Source organism: Phacochoerus africanus, chromosome 7 (assembly GCF_016906955.1).
Source record: "Phacochoerus africanus isolate WHEZ1 chromosome 7, ROS_Pafr_v1, whole genome shotgun sequence".
NCBI classification, from domain to species: domain Eukaryota; kingdom Metazoa; phylum Chordata; class Mammalia; order Artiodactyla; family Suidae; genus Phacochoerus; species Phacochoerus africanus.
Window position 1 is genome coordinate 47,927,453 of NC_062550.1, and position 22,975 is coordinate 47,950,427.

General features: G+C 41.6%; 1 protein-coding gene across 1 annotated transcript in view; it reads left to right on the forward strand.

The window, feature by feature from the left end:
• Window positions 1–22,975, forward strand: part of TMTC1 (transmembrane O-mannosyltransferase targeting cadherins 1) — a 302,591-nt gene that overhangs the window by 182,391 nt on the left and 97,225 nt on the right. Inside the window, exon 9 of the mRNA XM_047787300.1 lies at window positions 7,561–7,682. Within this exon, the coding sequence (XP_047643256.1) occupies window positions 7,561–7,682 (122 nt within the window). The remainder of the gene's footprint in view (window positions 1–7,560; window positions 7,683–22,975) is intronic.

A 22,975-nucleotide genomic window follows, 5' to 3' on the forward strand; every position in this document is an offset into this window, starting at 1 on the left:
AAAGTACATTTGTGCAGAGGTCAAACAGAATCCTGTTACTCCAAACAGCCAGGCTCTTCCTGTCCTTCCTCTGGGACAGCCCTTGCCATTCTGGTCTTGAAAGCATTCTCCTTGACTTCTGACTTAGTGTTTTGAGATCAGTTCTCCATCCATTTGATGTATGATCATCATCCTCAAGAATATCTAAAGGCTTTTTATAGATTCAGAGCTCATGCTGTTTTAAATAAACCTGAACCTCTAATTTGCTCAAGTAGAGTCTCACCAGTGACTTTCCTGGGGACAGCAATAGGGGTGTTGGGCTTCAGTAAAATTCTTAAAATGTACACAAGCAGCACAGGAAGAGCTCAGGTTCTTAAGTTTTGCAGAAGGGAGACCTGAAGGCCTGTGCAGCCTTGAGGAGAATTTCTTACAGAAATAAGGCAACAAGCCCCCTGACAGTTTTGCTGATTTGTAGTCAGAGCTGTTTGTGAAGGACCCAAAGGTCTTGGATATATGAGTTTACCACAGGTAAAATAATTATATTCACCTCCACGGAATTGTGGTGAACATTAAACAATTTATTTAGACTGACTGGAATGAATCTGGGCTGCCTGCTGCATGGCAGCGATTTGAGAGTCACTTTGTGGGAGGTTGAACCTAGTTCACTGCCCCAGCACCCCCCTGCCCAGCTCAATAACTGGGATTCAGAACACGAGATGAGGCAGGACTATGGAGTCAGATAAAGCCATGGGGATTTCAGTTGATTAAAAAACTTGTCTTCTTCAAATAAAAAGAACATGGAGTTCTCTTATGGCACAGCACATTAAAGATTGGGCATTGTCACTGTAATGGCTTGGGCCACTGCTGTGGCTCAGGTTCTGTCCCTGACCTGAGAACTTCCACATGCCACAGACAAGTCAGAAAAAAGCAAAAGAATTTCCATAATAATAAGTTATCAAATATTTTAAGACATTGAAATGTTCAAAAATAGGTGGTCCCTTGTGGCACCAGGGTTAAGGACCTGACATTGCTGTGGTGCGGACTCGATACTTGTGTGGAAAGTTTTACATGCTGCGGGCGTGACCAAAAAAAAAAAAAAAAAAATTCAGAAATTAAAACTGAATGTCAGTAACATGAAAGATGGTCACTTTTGCTGAGTGCAAAAGTCCCAGTGACCTTGAGAGCACAAGCAGTAGTAAGTAGCAGTGTGTGGAATTAAGAAGTGTAGAATGCATGCATGTACCCTGATGAAAAGTACTCAGTGCTATTGTAGCTCCATCAGACCCTTACAAGATTCTTTGCATATCAAGGACTGAGGACTTTTCACCTCAAATTCATGTTTCAAATACAGTGTTTCAGAGGGTTACAAAAAGTATAAGGTTTCCTTAGTGAGAAGTCTCTAAAATGGCCAGAGGCATGCTTAACAACCCCTGTGACAGACATGCAGCTTCCGTCGCTAATCTTTCCGTCGCTAATCTTTCCACACATTTATTAAATGCCAATTATGTATGTGCCAGGTATCTAGATAATTTTTTTTGTCTTTCTTTTTTTTTTTTTTTTGGTCCTTTTAAGGCTGTACTGGCAGCATATGGAGGTTCCCAGGCTAGGGTAGAATCGGGGCTGTAGCTGCTGGCCTACACCACTGCCACTGACAACACCACCAGATCCAAACCACAGCTGTGACCTATACCACAGCTCATGGCAACACTGGATCCTTAAACCACTGAGCGAGGCCAGGGATCAAACCTGTGTCCTCATAAATACTAGTCGGATTTGTTTTTGCTGAGCCACGATGGGAACTCCAAGATAAATTTAAATGAGAGGGTGAGTCCCATCAAGGAAGGCAGACCCATAAACAGACCCATCAAGGAAGTAGACCCATAAACAGAGGAGAAAAGAGATCCCTGCCAGGGATCAGAAATGCCTTACTTGGAAGTGCCTTACTCCCAGGGCTGAAGAGAAGCTTTACCACCATCAGGTTCCCTTAAATTGGTAAATTAGATGCACACAGCTAGAACGTAGAGCTGCGAGCCCTCCTGGCCCCAAATCTTTAGGACTTAAATGTAATGGTGCAGTATGTACATTGAACTGTGAGAACACGCTGCATGCTGTTCCTCTGAAACCTGTTTAGAGGTGAGAGAAGATATGATAAAAGGGTGATGGTAGTCATTACTGTATGAGGTCTAGGCTCTGCTGCTCTGGAAGGGAAAAACCTGCAAGTGGAGGTCGTCTGTGTTGAATGGAGCAGGGAGGGGTCCTCCTCTCACACTCTGCTGGCCACATGCATGTGCCTCTGTGTGTGTGTCTATTTGTCTGTCTGTCTGCATGCTTGTGTATGTGTCCTCATTAGTGATTTGTTCTTTGAAAAGGAAACTGGGAGTAGGAAGAAGATGGGATGAATCAGAAGCCACCAGGGTAGACTCAGATTCTGGGGCTGCAGTTCCCCTGAGGTAATTGATGTTTCTGAGAAGATCACGGCTCTTCCATTAGCGGCTTCTGTGGCTGTGCCGATGGCAGCTGAGTGGTTCTCTGGGCATCCTAAGAGGCTTATTCAGAGACTTTACAACTCTTTGCGGCTCAAGGGAATGCTTTTCTGTATCCTCCTGAACCAGAAAAAGAATCAAGCCTAACACCTGTCAGAGTGAATCTATCACATTTTTCCTACAGATAAAATAGGTATCAATCCTTTCTTTTGTTTAACTGATTGTCAGATTTAGACTCAGAGAAGTCATTTAATTTTTCTGAAGCCACACAGCTCATCTGACAAATAACATGTGTTATTAATGGCTGCATTAGCAGCTGGTTTAATTCTCATATCTTTTCATCCCCTAATGCATTTGGAATAAGTAAATTTCCATTTGCCTCTTTTCCTAGATGGGAATGCACATTATGTACTTTGGAAAATGCCGCACATTTTCTCTTTTTCCACCACCCATAGTTTTTTGTTTGCTTCATCTGAATCCATTGGGTTGAAATAAGCTATAAATTATTTAGCCAACTTTGTCACATTTGTGATCCACAGGGTACAAAATTGGATTCCTTCCCAGTCTTTCTCATTCTTGGAAGTTCAGCCCACATCCAGGACCTAACTTTACAACTTTCTGCTTGACTGGTCAACTTGCATGGTTTAAATAAAAATAAAAAAAAAATGCAGTTCAACAAGATATGCAATTGGGAGTTCCTGTCGTTGCACAGTGGTTAACAAATCTGACTAGGACCATGAGGATGCAGGTTCGATCCCTGGCCTTGCTCAGTGGGTTAAGGATCTGGCGTTGCCATGAGCTGTGGTGTAGGTCGCAGACGCAGCTCGGATCCCGCGTTGCTGTGCTCTGGCATAGGCTGGCAGCTACAGCTCCGATTAGACCCCTAGTCTGGGAACCTCCCATATGCCATGGGAGCGGCCCAAGAAATGGCAAAAAGACAAAAAAAAAAAAAGAAACTTCATAGAGTTTGGGCACCATCTTCAAGTGAATGTTTTGAAAACAAAGAAAACACCCCAGAAGACAGCCCCCCTCTGGTAGCAGTGTGGGGTGGTGACCTCTGCACTCACAACTGACAACTCCAATGACAGGGACTTTCTTGGATCAAGAAAACTGTGCAGATCCAGCCCCACCGAGCTGCCAGCCTCACTTAGTCTCATTTGATGGTTGAGGCCATGAGGGGCTAATCACACGCCTGCTCAAGGTGTCTAAGGGTGTGTTCATGGCAGGGGCACAGCTGGAATTTGGACATAGACTTCTGGACATGGACTGACCTTTTTTTTAAAGTTTTTTTTCGGTGGAATTTAGGTTTCATTTTATGTTGGAGTATACTTGATGTACAGTGTTGTGTTAGTTTCAGGTGCACAGAAAAGTGATTCAGTTTTTCATATGTTCATTCCTTTTCAGATTCTTTTCCCATATAGGTTGTTAACAGGATATTGGGTGGAGTCGCCTGTACTATCCAGTAGATGCTTGTTGTCTATCTATCTTATATATGGTAGAGTGTGTGTGTGTATATATATAGTCTGTGTGTGTGTGTGTGTATATATAGTGTGTGTATATATAATATATAGTGTGTGTGTATATATATATAGTATATATATATATGTGTGTGTGTGTATTAATTCCTAACTCTTAATTTATCCCTCCCCGTCATTCCCCTTTGGTAACCTAAAGTGTGTTTTCTGACTTTTCTGTGTGAGACCCCTTAGCTGCTCTTTGTTGTCTCTAGGTGAAGGTCAGCCCCACGCAAATGACCCTCATCATTTGTCACTTGCCAACATGTACAGGGTTATTCCTTGCTTTCTACTTCCTGTATCTTTTGCTTGGAATACACCTGGCTAGGATCACCTCCCCCTCCCCCAAACACCACCACATTTACCTTGAGATCCTTTCTTCAGTTTTCAAACCCAGGGAGTTTCCATGGTGGTGCTGCAGAAATGAATCCGACTAGGAACCCTTAGGTTGTGGGTTTGATCCCTGGCCTCGCTCAGTGGGTTAAGGATCCAATATTGCCATGAGCTATAGTGTAGGTTGCAAACGTAGCGTGGACCTGGTGTTGCTGTGGCTGTGGTGCAGGTCAGCACCTAGCCCAGGAACTCCCATATGCCCTGGGTGCAGCCCTAAAAAGACAAAAAAAAAAATTTTTTTTAGGAGTTCCCATCATGGCTTAGTGGTTAACAAATCCGACTAGCATCCATGAGGGTGTGGGTTTGATCCCTGACCTTGCTCAGTGGATTAAGGATCTGGCGTTGCTGTGAGCTGTGGTGTAGGTCGGAGATGTGGCTCAGATCCCACGTTGCTGTGACTCTGGTGTAGGCCGGCAGACTCCTAGCCTGGGAACCTCTATATGCCTCCGGTTTGCCCTAAAAGACAAAAAAAGACAATAATAATAATAAAACAAAATTTCAAACCCAGATTGTCACCTCCATTAGGAAGCCCTCTCTCTATCCTCTTTCTTTCTCAGTCAGTTTTATTTCTTGCCTTATACATTTATTCACTTGTTGGTTTATCCAACAAATATTACTGGACATCCCCTAAGTGCCAGGCACTGAACTGGGCACAAATCATGAGCCAGTGAACTCACCTGACCCTGTTCTCATAGAACTTAGAGTCTCGTGGAGACATTAAAGAAAGTGAGCAAACAGAGGAATATGTAATTACAACTGGGGTGATGCCATGAAGGAATCAGAAACATGCAGGGCCTGAAGTCCCATCTCTAGTTGCAGCACATGCTCGGGGACCCGCCCACTCAGGGGCTCTGGAAGGAGAAGGGAGGCAACACTAGTGGGCATGTGCCATCCCTGGACACCTGCCTTCTCCCATTCTCCCAACTTCCTGGCTCCTGAGCACTCGGGATTCTGCTGAGTAAAGGACATAAACACATGCTGCCACCACAGTAACAAAGGGCCTTGGATCAGGGGAGAAGAGGTGATACTGGGGGTGTGACGGCGATGCCTCTTTTGAATCTGCAGTGAGGGCTGCTCTTGAATAACCACAGTGAAGGGCGGGGAGGCAGCTTATTGGAAAAAAAAGAGTTTCAGGGACATGGATTCACAGCCCAATTGGAGTTCTGTTTATACCACATTCTTCTTAATTCTATAGGATTAATAAATAGAATCTATTAAATTCTCTTTAGAAATTTCTGTAGGAAGATACGTGAATACTTTTGTAAAAAATATATAAGCTTTTGAAAAGAGTTGCATGTGAAGAGAACACCAACCCCGTACTCAATAATAAGCTCAGAGTTCATGAGGAACATCTGATAAGACACTCATTCTCGAGGATTTATTTTTAATTTCAGCAAGAAATTGATATCACAAGGTTCTTATGAAGGTATTTATTCTCTTTAATATTATGTAAACTTTAAGTTCTTGAACTGAAATATACTTTGTAAATGCAAAGAATTACAAAGATAGCTTGCAACTTTTAAATATAATGAACTTGCCACTTTGCACCTGTTTTTTCCCCTCAGTTTAAATGGGTCATAGAGGAGTTCCCATCCTAGCTCAGTGGTTAATGAATCCAACTAGGAACCACGAGGTTTTGGGTTCGATCCCTGGCCTTGCTCAGGGGGTTAAGAATCCGGCATTGCCGTGAGCTGTGGTGTAGGTTGCAGACGAGGCTCAGATCCTGCGTTGCTGTGGCTCTGGTGTAGGCCGGCAGCTACAGCTCCAATTCGACCCCTAGCCTGGGAACCTCCATATGCCGTGGGAGCCACCCTAGAAAAGGCAAAGAGCCAAATAAATAAATAAATAAATAAATAGGTCATAGAAAGTATAGCATTATTGCATCCATTTGAATTGAAGACTTGTTTTGCTTGTTATACTTGTTTTTTTGGTTTTTTTTTCCCTGCTTTTTCTTTCATCTAAAGGTTATGATTACTTTAGGTAAAAATTGAGATCATTACTGACAGAACCATTAATTGTTTAAGGGAAATTGTCCTAATCACATTTGGTTATTTGGAATTGCTCTCAGAAATCTTAATACTCAATATGTTGTGGTCACCAAAGCAAAGATTTTAATAAAATCCAGGTGACAGATGTCTGAAAATGTTTAAAATCCTTTACTTTTTCTACTTAAAGTTTTAGTAGTTTGTATTAGGGAGTCTTATTTATATTTCTGAAATTCCTTTGTTTAGTCTTTTATAATTATTAAATAGATGATGTTTATAAGAAACATTTAAAACTGTAGTATGGAAAGTTCTATTTGGGTTTCTTAAACTTGTTTTAAAAAGAAAAAATAATGCTGTTCTGTACATTATGGTTTGTTTTAAATAGGCTTCCCTTAAAATGTTTCTATTTGGAAATAGAAACTGCTTTTTACAGTGACCTTTACAACATATTATTGTGATAAGTAGAAAATTTTGATGTGAATTACGTGACAAAAATCTTTACAAATTAATGTATACGATACAAGAGATATATACAATATAAGAGAAGGATTTTTTTCAGCTTAATGGACTATTGTAATGAATTTTAATTTCAGAAATTTTTATGGAATAAATACTTGCTTACTGATTTAATTTGAAAGAGGCTAAAAACACTCTGCTCAAATGAGCTCCCTCACTGGCCCCCCAGATTTCACCATTTGCACTTAACTCCGTTCATGCTAAGCTTTGCCTCTCCTGGTGGTCTCTGTGTGGGGTTCTTTTTTGTTTGTTTGCTTGTTTTTCTGTTTGCTTTGTTTTTAACGTGAGAGGACAATGTCTCCTTGATGCCTTAGGGAGCTTGATCCTTCCCAGAGGCTTAGCTCCTTGGAAAGAGTTTCCTGGGGACACAAGGGTTTGGAAAAGGGCCAGACCAAGAGTAGGGTTGCTGTAGGGCCAGCAAAAAGTAATAGCCACTGATCGTGTTCTGGAAATAGCCAGTGTTTCTGGGAGGCAAATGTGTGTCAGGGGTACATGTGAATATTTCCACAAGCCAGAGGTTTTAGCCTGAGGGTTTTCTGCACTGAATTCAGCACATTGATTAAAGGGTTTGCATTGGCCTGATTTATTCATTCCTTCAATGAGAACCTGAAAATGAAAGAGATGGTTAAAATGCTGACTGAAGTGGAATTAAACCCAGATTAATTTGCCCTCCACTATTGTGTGTTTCAGAGACTGGAGCACAGGGAAGTTTTGATGGGCTTGTTGTTCCTGGTTTTCCCGTTCATCCCAGCCAGCAACCTCTTCTTCAGGGTGGGTTTCGTGGTGGCTGAGAGAGTCCTTTACATGCCCAGGTAATTACTGCTCCTGATTTCCTTTTTTTTTTTTTTTCCCCCAAGGATCATATTATTTTATTTTATTTTACTCTTTTAATTGTTATTTTCCAAATACAATTTTTTTTCTACTGTACAGCATGGTGATCCAGTTATACATACATGTACACATTCTATTTTCTCGTGTTATCAGACTCCATCATAAGTGACTAGATATTGTTCCCAGGGCTACACAGCAGGATCTCATTGCTTATCCATCCCAAAGGCAATAGTTTGCGTCTATTAACCCCAAGCTCCCAATCCACCCCACTCTCTCCCCATACCCCTTAGCAACCACAAGTCTATTCTCCAAGTCCATGATTTTCTTTTCTGTGGAAAGGTTCCTTTGTGCTGTATATTAGATTCCAGATATAAGTGATATCATATGCTATTTGGCTTTCTCTTTCTGACTTCACTCAGTATGAGAGTCTCTAGTTCCATCCATGTTGCTGCAAATGGCATTATTTCATTCTTTATTATGGCTGAGTAGTATTCCATTGTGTATATATACCACATCTTCTTAATCCATTCATCTGTCGATGGACATTTGGGTTGTTTCCATGTCTTGGCTATTGTGAATAGTGCTGCAATGAACATGCAGATGCACGTGTCTTTTTTTAAGGAAAGTTTTGTACGGATGTATACCTAAGAGTGGGGTTGCTGGGTCATATGGTCATGCTATGTAGAGTTTTCTAAGATACCTCCATACTGTTCTCCATAGTGGTTGTACCAGCTTACATTCCCACTAACAGTACAGGAGGGTTCCTTTTCTCCACCACCCCTCCAGCATTTGTTATTTGTGGACTTATTAATGATGGCCATTCTGACTGGTGTGAGGTGGTATCTTATGGTAGATTTGATTTGCATTTCTCTAATAATCAGTGATGTTGAGCAGTTGTGGCCGTCTGTACATCTTCCTTGGAGAAATGTCTATTCAGGTCTTTTGCCCATTTTTCAATTGGATTATTGGCCTTTCTGCTGTTGAGTTGTATAAATTGCTTATGTATTCTAGAGATGAGGCCCTTGTCCATTGCATCATTTGAAACTATTTTCTCCCACTCTGTAAGTTGTCTTTTTGTTTTCTTTTTGGTTTCCTTTGCTGTGCAAAAGCTTGTCAGTTTGATTAGGTCCCATTGGTTTATGTTTGCTCTTATTTCTGTTGCTTTGGGAGACTGACCTGAGAAAATATTCATAAGGTTGATGTCAGAGAATGTTTTGCCTATGTTCTCTTCCAGGAGTTTGATGGTGTCTTGTCTTATATTTAAGTCTTTCAGCCATTTTGAGTTTACTTTTGTGCATGGTGTGAGAGTGTGTTCTAGTTTCATTGATTTGCATGTAGCTGTCCAGGTGTCCCAGCAATACTTGCTGAAAAGTCTGTCTTTTCCCATTTTATGTTCTTGTCTCCTTTGTCAAAGATTAATTGACCATAGGTGCCTGGGTTTATTTCTGGGTTCTCTATTCTGTTCCATTGGGCTGTCTGTCTGTTTTGGTACCAGTACCATGCTGTCTTGATGACTGTGGCTTTGTAATATTGCCTGATGTCTGGGAGAGAGATGCCTCCTGCTTGGTTTTTGTTCCTCAGAATTACTTTGGCAATTCTGGGTCTTTTGTGGTTCCATATAAGTTTTTGGATTGTTCTAGTTCTGTGAAAAATGTCATGGGTAGTTTGATAGGAATTGCATTGAATCCATAGATTGCTTTGGGCAGTATGGCCATTTTTACAATATTAATTTTTCCAACCCAGGAGCATGGGATATCTTTCCATTTCTTTACATCTTTCATTTCCTTGATTAATGTTTTATAGTTCTCAGCATATAAGTCCTTTACCTCCTTGATCAGGTGTATTCCCAGGTGTTTGATTTTTGGGGTGCAATTTTCAAAGGTATTGTATTTTTGTATTCCTTTTCTACTATTTCATTGTTAGTATACAGAAATGCAACTGACTTCTGAATGTTAATCTTATATCCTGCTACTTTGCTGAATTTGTTGATCAGTTCAAGTAGTTTTTGGGTTGAGTCCTTAGGGTTTTCTATGTATAGTATCATGTCATCTGCATATAGTGACAATTTTATCACTTTTCTTCCTATTTGGATGCCTTTAATTTCTTTTGTTTGTCTGATTGCTGTGGCTATGACTCCAGTACTGTGTTGAAGAGCAGTGGTGAGAGTGGGCATCCTTGTCTTGTTCCAGATTTTAGTGGGAAAGCTTTCAACTTTTCTCCATTGAGTATTATATTTGCTGTGCGTTTGTCATAAATAGCTCTAATTATGTTAAGGTATGTTCCCTCTATACCCACTTTGGTGAGAGTTTTGATCATGAATGGGTATTGGACTTTGTCATATGCTTTTTCTGCATCTACTGAGATTATCATGTGGTTTTTTACTTTTTTTTGTTAATGTGGTGTATGACATTGGTTGATTTGCATATGTTGAACCATCCTTGTGAACCTGGGATGAATCCCACCTGGTCGTAGTGTATGATCTTTTTTATATGTTGTTGGATTCACTTGGCTAAAATTTTGTTGTGAATTTTTGTGTCTATATTCATCAAAGATATTGGCCTATGGTTCTCTTTTTTGGTGGTATCTTTGTCTGGTTTTGGAATTAGGGTGATGGTGGCGTCATAGAATGTCTTTGGGAGTGTCCCTTCTTCTTCAACCTTGTAAAAAAGTTTAAGGAGGCTGGTTACAAGTTCCTCTTTGTGTGTTTGGTAGAGTCACCTGGGAAGCCATCGGGTTCTGGACTTTTATTTGTAGGGAATGTGGCGTTTTCCTCTTTAGGAGACCTGCCTTTCTCACCAACACAATGGCTCCAGAGAGTCCATGCTTTGCGTGCATGACAGTTAGATCCTTGTGGAGCTAAGGTGTTTATTACCCCAGCTTTAGAAACAGTCCCCGAGGAGGTTGGAGGTTTACAGCGTTTACCTCCTGGTGAAATTGAGACAACTCCATGTGAAATATGGACTGGGGTATATTCAGGATTTTAGCAGCGCTCATTTACTGTGATTTCTTTGTCCAAGAGTCTGTGTTTATTAAACATAATTATAATAACTTTCTAGCACTATTTGTTGATATACATAAAAATTATTGACCATGTTAAGTAGCATGATTTTAATTAACTTCTATCTTCTCCGTCTCTCTTTGTTCTTTAATTTAAAAATGGGAACAATCTTAAGGAAACTTGTCCTTGAGGAAAAAAAAAGGTTAAAAATTATAAAGGGCATTCAGACATGTATGATTACATAATGCGACTTAGCTCTGAATATTTGAACTGTGCTGAAGCTTGTCTGTTCTCTTGTCATATTCAAATGTCAGCATTCCAAGGCCATGTTTCTTTTCAGATGCTTGGAAATGTCCCTGAAATTCTTCTGCCATTTATCTGTTGTATGACCTTGAGCAGTACATGAAGCTTTTTTTTTTCCACTTATGTTTTTTTATTCTCAAAATAGGAATTTTATTAACTTCCTAAAATAAAGTAATTTTATGAATTATACATAAGAATGAGCCTTTCTAAAAAGCAATAAAGTAAATACAAAAAAAAACCCCAATATATTACAGGGAAATCTTTTTTTTTTTTGCTTTTTAGGGCGTCACCCACAGCATATGGAAGTCCCCTGGCTAGGGGTGGAATCAGAGCTGCAGCTGCCGGGCTTATGCCACAGCCGTAGCAATGCAGAATCTGAGCTGTGTCTGCCACCTATACCACAGCTCATGGCAATGCTAGATCCTTAACCCACTGATTGAGGCCAGGGATGGAACCCCCCTCCTCATGGATATTGTCAATTTTTAACCCTCTAGCCATAATGGGAACTCCCAAATCATTCATTTTTATTTATTCATATTGAGTAACTTTTAAGTTTAATTCAAATAAAGTTAGGTATTAAAGAATAAAATTTAATTTCATTTATGGATTTTGAGTTTGAAATTTCTAAATGCATATAATTAGAAATGAATGTCATGACCTTTGATTCCCTCCCACCCTGCCTCAAACAAAAAAAATACCTGATAGCTTTTTTAGACTTTTCAGCATCTTGTTTTGACTTAGTCAAGGAGAAAGTGGCCCTTAATTTTCTTTGTGTGTAGAGCACAATTTGGGAAGGAGGTTATTTCTTGATAAAAGCTATTTACTAGGAACTAAAATATAACACCATTTCTTTGCATCCTGTATTGCCTTAGGATAATAGGCTTTGGAGGATTTGCTGGTATAAGGAAAACAGGAGAGCAAAGGATGACCTCAATGTCAGTTCTAGATGTGTTTTTTCTTAAAGCAGCCAAAAGTGGCTTGAGTCAAGTTTTGTCTGTAGTAGTCATGATTCCAATGGAATCTGCATTTGTTCTTCACTTAAAGCATATAGATAGCATACCTATCCTGGCATGTTCTATCAGCATCTGCAGCTGCCAAAATAAGAGAATCTATTTGTTCCCTCAAAGAGTTTATTAACTGCTGATTAAAAAATACAGAGGCATCATTCCTCTAAACATTTAATGGGTCCAGATATTCTTTTTTGTTTTGTTTTGTTTTGTTTTTGTCTTTTTAGGGCCGAACCTGAGGCATATGGAGGTTCCCAGGCTAGGGGTCCAATCGGAGCTACAGCTGCCACCCTATACCAGAGCCACAGCAACGTGGTGTCTGAGCTGCATCTGTGACCTATACCACAGCTCATGGCAACACCGCCAGATCCTTAACCCACTGAGCAAGGCCAGGGATCAAACCTGCAACCTCAGGGTTCCTAGTCGGATTTGTTTCCGCTGCACCATGCCGGGAACTCCCAGATATTTTTAAAAATAATATCATACTCAGTAAACATTACTTGTATCAAAGCTCTTATTAAGCTTTTATTATATGTCAGTCACTATGCTAGGAATGTCGTATTTATTTTATCTTTTAATTCATGCCGTGTGTGGTGGTTCATGGCCTGTTCCTGCAGAGTGTGACATGAGTGAAGTGTCCCCAAGCCTGTCTCATCCACTGTGTAAAAGGTCAGATCGGAGCTGCAGCTGCCAGCCCATGCCACAGCCAGGGCAACACCAGATCCTTAACCCACTGAGCGAGGCCAGGGATCCAACCTACATCCTCATGGATACTAGTTGGGTTTCTAACCCACTGAGCCACAATGGGAACTCCTGAGATGATCTCTTACAAAAATATATATAAAGTGTTTTGTATTGTACATGTTCAATAAAAATCAAGTGTTGGAGTTCCCATTGTGGCTCAATGGGATAAGAACCTGATACAGAGTCCTTGAGGATGTGAATTTGATCCCTGGCCTCACTCAGTGGGTTAAAGATACAGTGTTGCTGCCAGCTGCAGCATTGGTTGGATATGAGGCTCTGATCTGGTGTTGCTATGGCTGTGGTTTAGGCCAGCAGCTGTAGCTCCAATTTGACCCCTAGCCCAGGAACTTCCATATACTGCAGATGAGGCCCTAAAAAGAAAAAATATATATGTCAAGTGTTACATTGCTGATACCATCTTCTTGAGGAAGCAGATACCTGCTTTACAAAAAGAATGCCTGGCCTCTGAGAAGTTAAATATGTTGCTTGTGTGACGTAGCTATTAAGTTGCCAAGCAGTAGAATACAGATTCTTGGGATTGACAGGTCTGGTACCTTTCCAGGTTACATTGCTTCTCTTATAGTAACATTTTAGTATTCTTTTCAATTGAAAAAGAAGAAAGTCTGACTGTAAAGTACTTGCAGCTCAACTCCATTTGGAAATCAATGCTTGATATTTCCAAAAGTCCTAGCATCTAAGTCCTTAGGAGTTGGTGTTCTGGGTGCATGTGCGGTGACCTTTTCTAATCTGAATACAAGAGAACAATCTTTGAGAAAATTAAAGGCTGGAATATTAAGCAAGAGGTTAAAATTTCATTCTTATGGAAGACTCTTAAATAAACATAGAAACCTGTAATGTCATCAACCATGGTTGTCTTAATTAAAGTAAGAGGTTTCAGGATTTCCCACTGTGGCTCAGTGGCAACAAACCTGACTAGTATCCATGAGGACGTGGGTTCGATCCCTGGCCTCGCTCAGTGGGTTAAGGATCTTGCATTGTGGTGTAGGTCACAGACATGGCTTGAATCTGGTGTTGCTGTAGGCCAGCAGCTGCAGCTCTGATTTGACCCCTAGCCTGGAAACCCCCATATGCTGTGGATGTGGCCCTAAAAAGACCAAAAAAAAAAAAAAGCAATAGGTTTTAGGAGTTTCCGCTGTGGCTCAGTAAGTAAGCTAAGGATGTGACATAGTCTCTGTGAGAATTTCAGGTTTGATCCCTATACTTGCTCAGTGGATTAAGGATCTGGCATTGTCTCACGCTGTGGCATATTCACAGATGTGCCTCAGGTCTGTTGTTGCTGTGGTTGTGGCTTCAGCCTTGCAGCTGCAGCTCTGATTTGACCCTTGGCCTGGGAATTTCCATATGCTGAAGGTGTAGCCATTAAATAAATAAACAAATTAAGTAAGTAAAGGGTTTCTTTCACCCAAGTGGGTATATCCTCCAAACACTCCCAGAATCATGCCAGCTCTGGCTCTTCCTGTGCTGCCATGTCTGAAATTGTCCTTTCTCTGTCTCCGTTTCTTTTCTCCAAAATAGACAAAGTCATGCCCCCGCCTACTGGGGGGAATAAACTGATCTGGATTAAAATAAAAGTTTGAAATCTAAAGAAAACATCAGTATGACCAAGTGTAGATACCTGCCTCTCAGAACTGATTTGGATTTTGCTGCATTTGGCAAACTCGATGCAGAGTCATTTGAACTCAGTTTCAGGAAACTGGTCTTTGTGAAAAAGATTATTGTCCTTTTCTCTCCAAGTTCCCCCATCTATGCCTTGGAGTGTTGATGCCCAGTCATCCTTTTCTAAGGGTTTCTCTTTCCTGCTCAGTATCTCCTGGTTTTGTATCCATATCATCACTGTACCCAGCCAGGCTTCCTTCCCCTTCCAGAACTGTAGTCTTGGCAGATGCCAAGGCCATGTGATGGGAAGATAGAGGTGTCCTGGCCCCTAGAGATGGTCCTGGAGGCTGAGGAAGAGGGTGGGTCACTAGGCCGGGTATGCAACTCTGAGCACAAACCTGAGAGTTACATTTTGGAAGCCTGGGATGGGAGGAAGCAGCAGGAGGTTTTGAAAGAGATATTGTTAGCACTCACGAACTCCAGTCTTCCTTCAAGGTCATTGTTGTAACTAGCACCACCAGGGAGCTGCCTTACTCATGGCACTAAATTCCATTGTTATCGAACATTGGGCAGCTGAGTAAAAAATCAGAACCTCCGTGGAAAAACTTCCGTGCCATGGCGTTAGAGAGTTTTGAATGACTTCATTGGAGCCAGTTTATCAGTGTTGACAGTTTTCATTAAAATGGGGATGTTCTCTGAAAAAGACTTTGCCCAGCAGAGACTAGCCACCCCTGTCTCAGTGGATGATGGTAGACTGTTGGATGAGGGGCTGCTGAAATCTTCCTCAGGGTTACAGTGAATGTTGCAGGTGCTGCAGAATCCATCCTTTGGAAGGTACCAGCGCATCAGGTGATGCCCAGGGCATTTTATAAACCTGCTGACTTCCATGATGCTGAAGAATGCATCCCAGCTCCTTTATATATGTGAGACTTCTCTGCATGGCTTTCCTACCATTATTGACCTTGACAAGAAAGAACCATTTCCCCTCAGCATTGTACCCGGATGCTTAGGAAAACGTGTACAGTGTACTTGGTGGCTTTCCTGAAAACACAGATCATCATCTTCATTCTATGTTGTCTCAAAAACTTTAGCAAATGGTAGGAAAATGAAATAAAAAGCTTGGTTGGCAGGTGATCTTCCTGCTCATTAGATGTTCACATTAAGGAACTAAACCCCAGCCTTAGGATCCCATCCATGAACACCACAGAAATCTTTTCCATCCTTACCGACATCCAGGTGAGTCCCAGCAACCCCCAGGGGCTGGTTTGGCCATTTTTTATAAGAAAAGTTCAGAATGTGTTGGACCAACAGTGCGTTTTCATCCTCTGCCTTTCTGCCTAACAATGAACAACCCACTTAGATCTTCTGGCTTCTGTTCTCCTTCCATCCTCACCTAGAAAAGACCCCAAATATCACCTTCCTCTCGCTTGGCATTTTGAAATCTGGGGATAAAAGGGACAGAAATGGGTTGTCTCTTTAGCGCATCATGGCTTTAGGGTCAGAGCTTTACCACCAAAAGAAATTGGAATAATCTTTTCTTCTGGTGATAAATGCCAATTTTATGGAAGTCCTTTTTGAACAGGCAGGAGAGTTTGGGGCTTAAATCATTCTTTCACAGAAGTTTTGATCTCTTATTCTTATCTCAAGAGAAGATGATATCATTTAATGGCCACTTTTTTGTATTTTATAAAAACCACATTAGAATGCTTCAAAGGACTAAAATTTCCTAGAATTGATGAAGCAGAAATAGTTATCCAGAGCTCTCAAAGTCATGGAATGTGATCAGATACCTTTTCACATGCCTGATTAAGCGTAATTTATTCACTTTAGGGCCAAAGAGCAAATTCCTAAGCTACTTTAAGAAAACTTGAGGGAGTTCCCGTCATGGCGCAGTGGTTAACGAATCCGACTAGGAACCATAAGGTTGCGGGTTTGGTCCCTGCCCTTGCTCAGTGGGTTAAGGATCCGGCGTTGCCGTGAGCTGTGGTGTAGGTCGCAGACGCGGCTTGGATCCCGCGTTGCTGTGGCTCTGGCGTAGGCTGGTGGCTATAGCTCCAATTGGACCCCTAGCCTGGGAACCTCCATATGCCGCGGGAGCGGCCCAAGAAATAGCAAAAAGACCAAAAAAAAAAAAAAGAAAAAAAGAAAACATGAATGAGTGGAGTGGGGAAGGAAGAGACAGTAAATGAAGTCAGAGGCAATATTATGGATAGAACTGATCAAGAGGCGCTGAGCCCACAGAAGGAGAAGTTAGATAACGTGTTTGAGGGAGAAAGAAAAATTTTAAATTGTCCTACTCAGAAAGGATGCCATTTGGATTTTCTAGTTCCTAAGTGAATGGACACATCAGACATGGAAAAATGGGAAAAAAGTTGACTGGTTTCCATTTTCAATTTTGAGAAATAGCTTCAAATCACACCTACTAATGCTAAATGGAATCGTTCATCTCACATGGGCTGCTGTTGAAATAGTACTGCAGTATTTATTTCTCGAGATGCAAAATGAGAAACGTCACCTCTAAAGGAACATTACTCTTGTTTTCTGACATCAGGGACCCCTTCTGATGAGCCACATATATGCTTCTGCAGAGTTGCTGGAAGAGAATGAGGATTATTTGAGAGTAAATCAAAGTTTTGCCAACTATTAAAATCAACAGGATTAATTTGATATCAACCAAACCTTACCTTAGCAAATCCAGGAGAAGGAAGCCTGACCTGGAGATCAACACAGCCTGGTCTGCCCTGCTCTGTCTGGCCATCCTGGGGGAATCACTTTCCTCTCTGTAAAACCTGGGTGCTGGCCTTGCACAGTAGGTCGCAAATGCCACTTAGATTTTCATGCCAGATTTGCCTATGACCAAATTGGGGGTGAAAGAAGAAAGGAAGATAGTGTGATGAGTTTTTCATCAAGTTAAATCTATGCATTTAAAAAATTATGAAATTACCCATTGTGGATTTTTTGGGTTAAGAAGCCAAAATAGTGACTGTGAGGATGCAGGTTCAATTCCTGGCCAGCAACTCTGATTTGACCCTTAGCCTGGGAACTTACGTGTGCTGCAGGTGGAGCCATAAAAAAAAAAAAAATGAAATTCTATGTTTCCTGTATTTTTGTTATTAAAATATCCTTTCTTTTCCAAAACGATGAGTGCAGGAGGGGATATATAACCTTCATTGGTTCCTCCACCCCCATCTAACAACACCCTTCCTCTTTAGACATTTTGCTGGTTTGAGAAATCTAAAAACAGCATGATCCCTAAGCTCTCCTCTTTTGTGACTTTGAATAACCTTGTGGAAAGAGTGAATTTTCTTACCTTAAGATTTGAAACACAGATTTGTCATACATTAGAATGGAACCACTTGTGTTTGCTCAGTTGCAGCACAATGGACCAGGGAGAGGAAGGGAGATGTGTCTCCTGGGGGGAGACCAGAAGAGGAGGAAGTCCAGCTGCCAGGAGGACAGGCTCTCTGAAAGGCCAGGCAGTAGGCAAGGGGACGGTCCCGGGAGTGTTGGTATGGGGAGATCTCTGTAGAATGATGGGGTATCTGAGCTGCAAGAACATGTGTTGCTTAGAAGTCCACATGAGCAAGCAGCAATCAGGAGCATGTGCCTGGAGGAAATAGGAGCCTCACCCTGGGGGTGGGGCAAGAGCAATGGCAGACCCACCTATTCAAGGGGTGATGGTGCAGGCAGCTTATTAAGAGAGGTTGCAGTCCATGTGGACAGGTTCAAGAAGTCTGTGTAACACATCAAGTTGTGGGGAGAAGCTTGGAATTGTACTGAAGGCTTCTATCTCAAGTGGGGCTCAGAGCACTGGACTGCTCACGAGTCCAGTGCGTTGAGTCCCTCTCTCTTCCTACATGGAGGTTTCATAAGTTGATTAAAGTTGTTCTTCAGGATACTATGGGTGGAGCTCCCATCGTGACTCAGCAGAAGAGATGCTGAGGATCCATATGGATCCATGAGAACCCAGTTTCGATCCCTGGCTTTGCTCAGTGGGTTAAGGATCTGGTGTTGCCATGAGCTGTAATGTAGGTCACAGATGTGACTCAGATCTGGGTTGCTGTAGCTATGGTGTAGGCTGGCAGCTGTAGTTCTGATTAGACCCCTAACCTGGGAATTTCTATATGCCATGGGTGGAGCCCTAAAAAGACGAACAAAAAGAATATCGTGGGGTCCATAGGAAGACTTGATTCCATGTGTTCGTCTCTCTGCTCCTGCTGTGCCAGCATGAACTGTTCCATCCAGACCCTGGAAACCTAAACTCAGAAGAGGGATGAGATCTAGGAAGGTAGACCTTGTCCAGTGAGGGCTGCTCTCCAGGGCAGTGCCCAGGTAGGGAGGCTCCTGGCACTACACTGGACTTGGTAGCCAATCACCAAAGTCTCATGGGGGTGAGTGCTGTGTGAAGGTCTTGACCAGGAAGGAAGCAGTAGGATTTTGCTGAAGGACTCAGTTGAATGTGTTATAAAGCATAAGCTTGTTGATGACAAGTATAATGCAGAGCGATGGCGAGAATAAGTGAGTGAGCTGAGGAGTAGGTCAGGGCGCTCATGGGCTGAAGATCAGTTGGCCAACCTGTTGTGCTCAGTTAGTTGTGCTTGGCCAATGGCACAAAATGAGGGTAAGTTTGAACAAGTATTTACTAGGCTGGAATCATGACCTTAGTATCATGGAACCCTATTGGTTATAAAAGATGAATGTTTCTGTCTGAGTCCTACGTGGTTATAGCAAATGTCTTGGAAACCAGGATTTGAAAGTAAAATTTGGGGAGTGAACTTTGGATTCAGATGAGAGTAAGTGGAATCATATATGTGCAGGGTATTGTAAGCTAAGTGAGATAACTGCAAGTCATTATTTCAGTCTACCCTGTGCAGATGAGGAGACTGGGTGAATCAAAGTCAAAGGCAATCAAAGCAACCTAGTCTAGGCCTCTCCTTTCCCAGCTCCTTTTTCCTCCTCCTCTGGTTCCACAGACCTCTTTGTTTCTTTTCTAACCTCATGTGCTCAAAAGTAAACAACCCTAATAAAAACCTGAGCTCATAGACACAGAGTAACAGATTGGCGGTTGGCAGAGTCAGGGGGTAAGGGGTGGGCAAAATGGGTGAAGGGGGTCAAAAGGCACAAACTTCTAGTTATAAATTAAGTAAGTCCCGGTGATGTAATGCACAGCATGGTGACTCTAGTTAATTATACTGTATTGTATGTTTGAAAGTTGCTAAGATAGTAGATCTTAGAAGTTCTTATCAGAAGAGAAAAAGAATTGTGTAACTATGTGAGGTGATGAATGTTAACTAGACTTATTGTGGTGATCAATATGCAATATATAGAAACATATCATGATGTTGTACACATGAAACTAATATAATGTGATATGTCACATATCTCAATTTTCTAAAAAGTGAACAACCCTAGCATAGCAGCCTAGCATTCTGAAACACAATATTGGAGGAGGTTGTGAAATGTGCCTCTGGGGGTGGAAGAGAGACTGAAGTGTGGGTGTCATAAACCAAGTGTCCTGCATGGTTGTCTGTGTCCTTGCCGGGAGGATGAGTGTGGATTTAAGTGTTGCTGTTTCAACCTCCCTTCCATTAAGACCTTTTGTGGTAAAGTACAATTCAAAAAGATACATGTACCCTTACGTTCATAGCAGCACTATTCACAATAGCCAAGACATGGAGACAACTTAAATGCCCATGGACAGATGATTGGATTAGAATGTGGTACATATACACAATGGAATACTACTCAGCCATAAAAATGAACTACATAATGCCATTGGCAGCAACATAGATGCAACTAGAGATTCCCATACTAAGTGATATAACTCAGAAAGAGAAAGGCAAATACCATATGGTATCACTTATGTGGAATCTAAAATATGGCACAAATGAACCTATCTACAAAACAGAAACCGACTCACAGAGAGAACAGATTTGTTGTTGCCAAGGGGAAGGGGGGAGGGAGTGGATGCAGACTATTGCATTTAGAATGGGTAAGCAATGAGGTCCTACTGTACAGCACAGGAAACTATATCCAGGCTTTTGGGATAGACCATGACAGAAGATAGTATAAAAAAGGGAATGTATATATATGTATGATCAGTTTGCTGTACAGCAGAAATTGGCACAACATGGTAAGTCACCTGTAATTTTAAAGAATGGGGAAAAAAGACCTCCTTACAGTACTAATGAATCTATTTCTTTCTTCTCTTGGATTCTGCGCGAGGAAATACATCTCAAACTAGGGACTTCTTATCAAATTTTAGTAATCTTATAGTATCCTTACCCCCTCTATTAGAAACCGATTGGTTTGCCCTCCTGAGAATTGGAATGACCATTTCTTTGTGTTTTCTCATAATCCCCAGAACAATAGATACATCATTAGAGAGTAATGTGGAAAATTAAAGAACACTGGACCCATGACACAGCCTATGTAGTCAGATCTGCGTTCATACAGGGACTAGACGGGGGACAGAACCAATGGGTGGATGATCCCTCATGCCTTTGCTACAAAGTGAAGATGCTCAACTCTAGAATATGGTGATTTATGGAAGGAGAGATGGCAGAATTCAGAACTACAACTGCTGGCCTATGCCACAGCCACAGCAACGTGTGATCCGAGTCGCATCTGCGATCTGCACCACAGCTCACAGCTCGGGAAAAGCTGGATCCCCAATCCCCTGAGTGAGGCCAAGGATTGAACCCATGTCCTCAAGGATACTAGTCGAATTCATTTCTGCTGTGCCACAATGGGAACTCCTATATCATGAATTCTGATCAGTGTAAAATTACCTCCTTTTACCAACTAAGACAAATAAGAATGGGGACACATACATAATTTGCCATCAAACCAGCAAGTGGCAGAATTGAGATGCAAACGGGTTTTTTTTTTTTTAGATCCAGAGCTCTGCCTTCCTACCGGAAAGGGTGAACTAGTAGGTTGAGGGGAAGCATCTCAGCTTCAAAGAGGTAAAAGAGAATTAGACAGGTTCTCAGAAGGTGAAAGCAAAGGCATTTTTTTTCTCTCAGTTGTTCCATAGATATGCCGAGAAAAGAAGAGGACAAATCTCTTCATGGAGAAGTAAATATAAAGAAGCTTTTCACACCTGGCCCAGCAGTACCCCTAGGATGGGGATCTAAGGAAATGCACGAGAGGTGCCTTTTTCTTGGAGTATGAATAAATGCTCACATCCAGATACATTCAATCTTTTTGGAAATTTCCTCATCTATCAAATGTTGGATAGAAAAATGGGGACACTATTAAGTCTGGGTTCACAGGTGCTGGAAGCTTCCAGGTTCAATCTGATCTAAGGAGCCGCCGTTGGCTCCCTGGTGCTTCCAGTGTGGTAGCATCAAGCAGCTGTTTTAGGTTCTGGGTTCCAGGGCTTTATTGTTTAACCATTTTGGGTCAACCTTCATGAGACCAGAATAAGATCTTAAGGTCAGATAATTTTCCAGGTAGGGATTCAGCAGATCAGAATGAAGTTAATTAGAAATAGGTTTCCCTTAAACTATCTAAAGTTAGCAATTTTCTAGAATAATAAAATAGGAAGAGGGAGTTGTTTTGGCTCAACAGGTTAAGGACCCAACATTGTGAGGAGGCGGGTTCAATCCTTGGCCTCACTCAGTGGGTTAAGGATCTGGCCTTGTTGCAAGCTACAGCATAGGTGGAAGGTGTGGCTCAGATCCTGTGTTGCCATGGCTGTGGAGTAGGATGCTGCTGCAGCTTTTGATTCAACCTCTAGCCCTGGAAATTCCGTATTCCAAAGGTGCAGCCATAAAAAAAGGAACAATGTGTCATTAATGCTATTTATAGAAACTCTCAGTGGGTTGTCTAAGTTTATTAAGTTAAAAGGTTAGATTTCAGTTCTACTTAAGAGCAGAAAGATTCTCTTTGCTGCATGTAATTAAACAAAAAATGAAGTCATAGCAGATGTTGTAAAATGCTTGTCTCAAAGGTGGACAATGGTCATCTTTCCAGGATGATGTAAATAAGAAGGGGAAGTGTTGTTCTTTTATCATTTAACAGCTTCTGCCAAGGTTTTGAAAGTGCATCTGTACTGCTTAAAGGATGATGAATTGCTCATGAAATTCCCAAACAATAGGTTTAAACATTTTAATTCTAATTCAAAAGCACAAGCATTGTTCATTCCCATTTCCTATTAAATTCCCTTTGGAGATGCGTCAGGAAAGTGTAAGGGAGAGATGCAAATTCCTTTAGTTATGATAAGCACTGCAAGCTGAACAGCTTGTCAATAAAATCACATTCGTGATTGGAGCTAACTGCGCACCATGAAGGAGAGACCATCTCTGTGTGGGAGAAATTAGCAGCTTTCTTTGGGACAGTAGTGGTGCTTCTCTAGGCTACTTGAAAATGCGTCTCGGTACTGAGCTAAGCCGTTCTTGGTTCTCTGGGTTCTTATGCTGTCAAGTGTGGCAGTCTCTGGTCAGAGCCCAGATTTTCCTTAACGAGACCAAACTGGAGTCTGATTTCATCTCCTTGGGGGTCAGAAAAGTTATGGAGTTTCTTCTTTGCTTGATGTCCCACTTTCAGAATGAGGACACACCCTGCCAGAGGAACAGTAAGAAAGCAGTTCTGCCTGCTG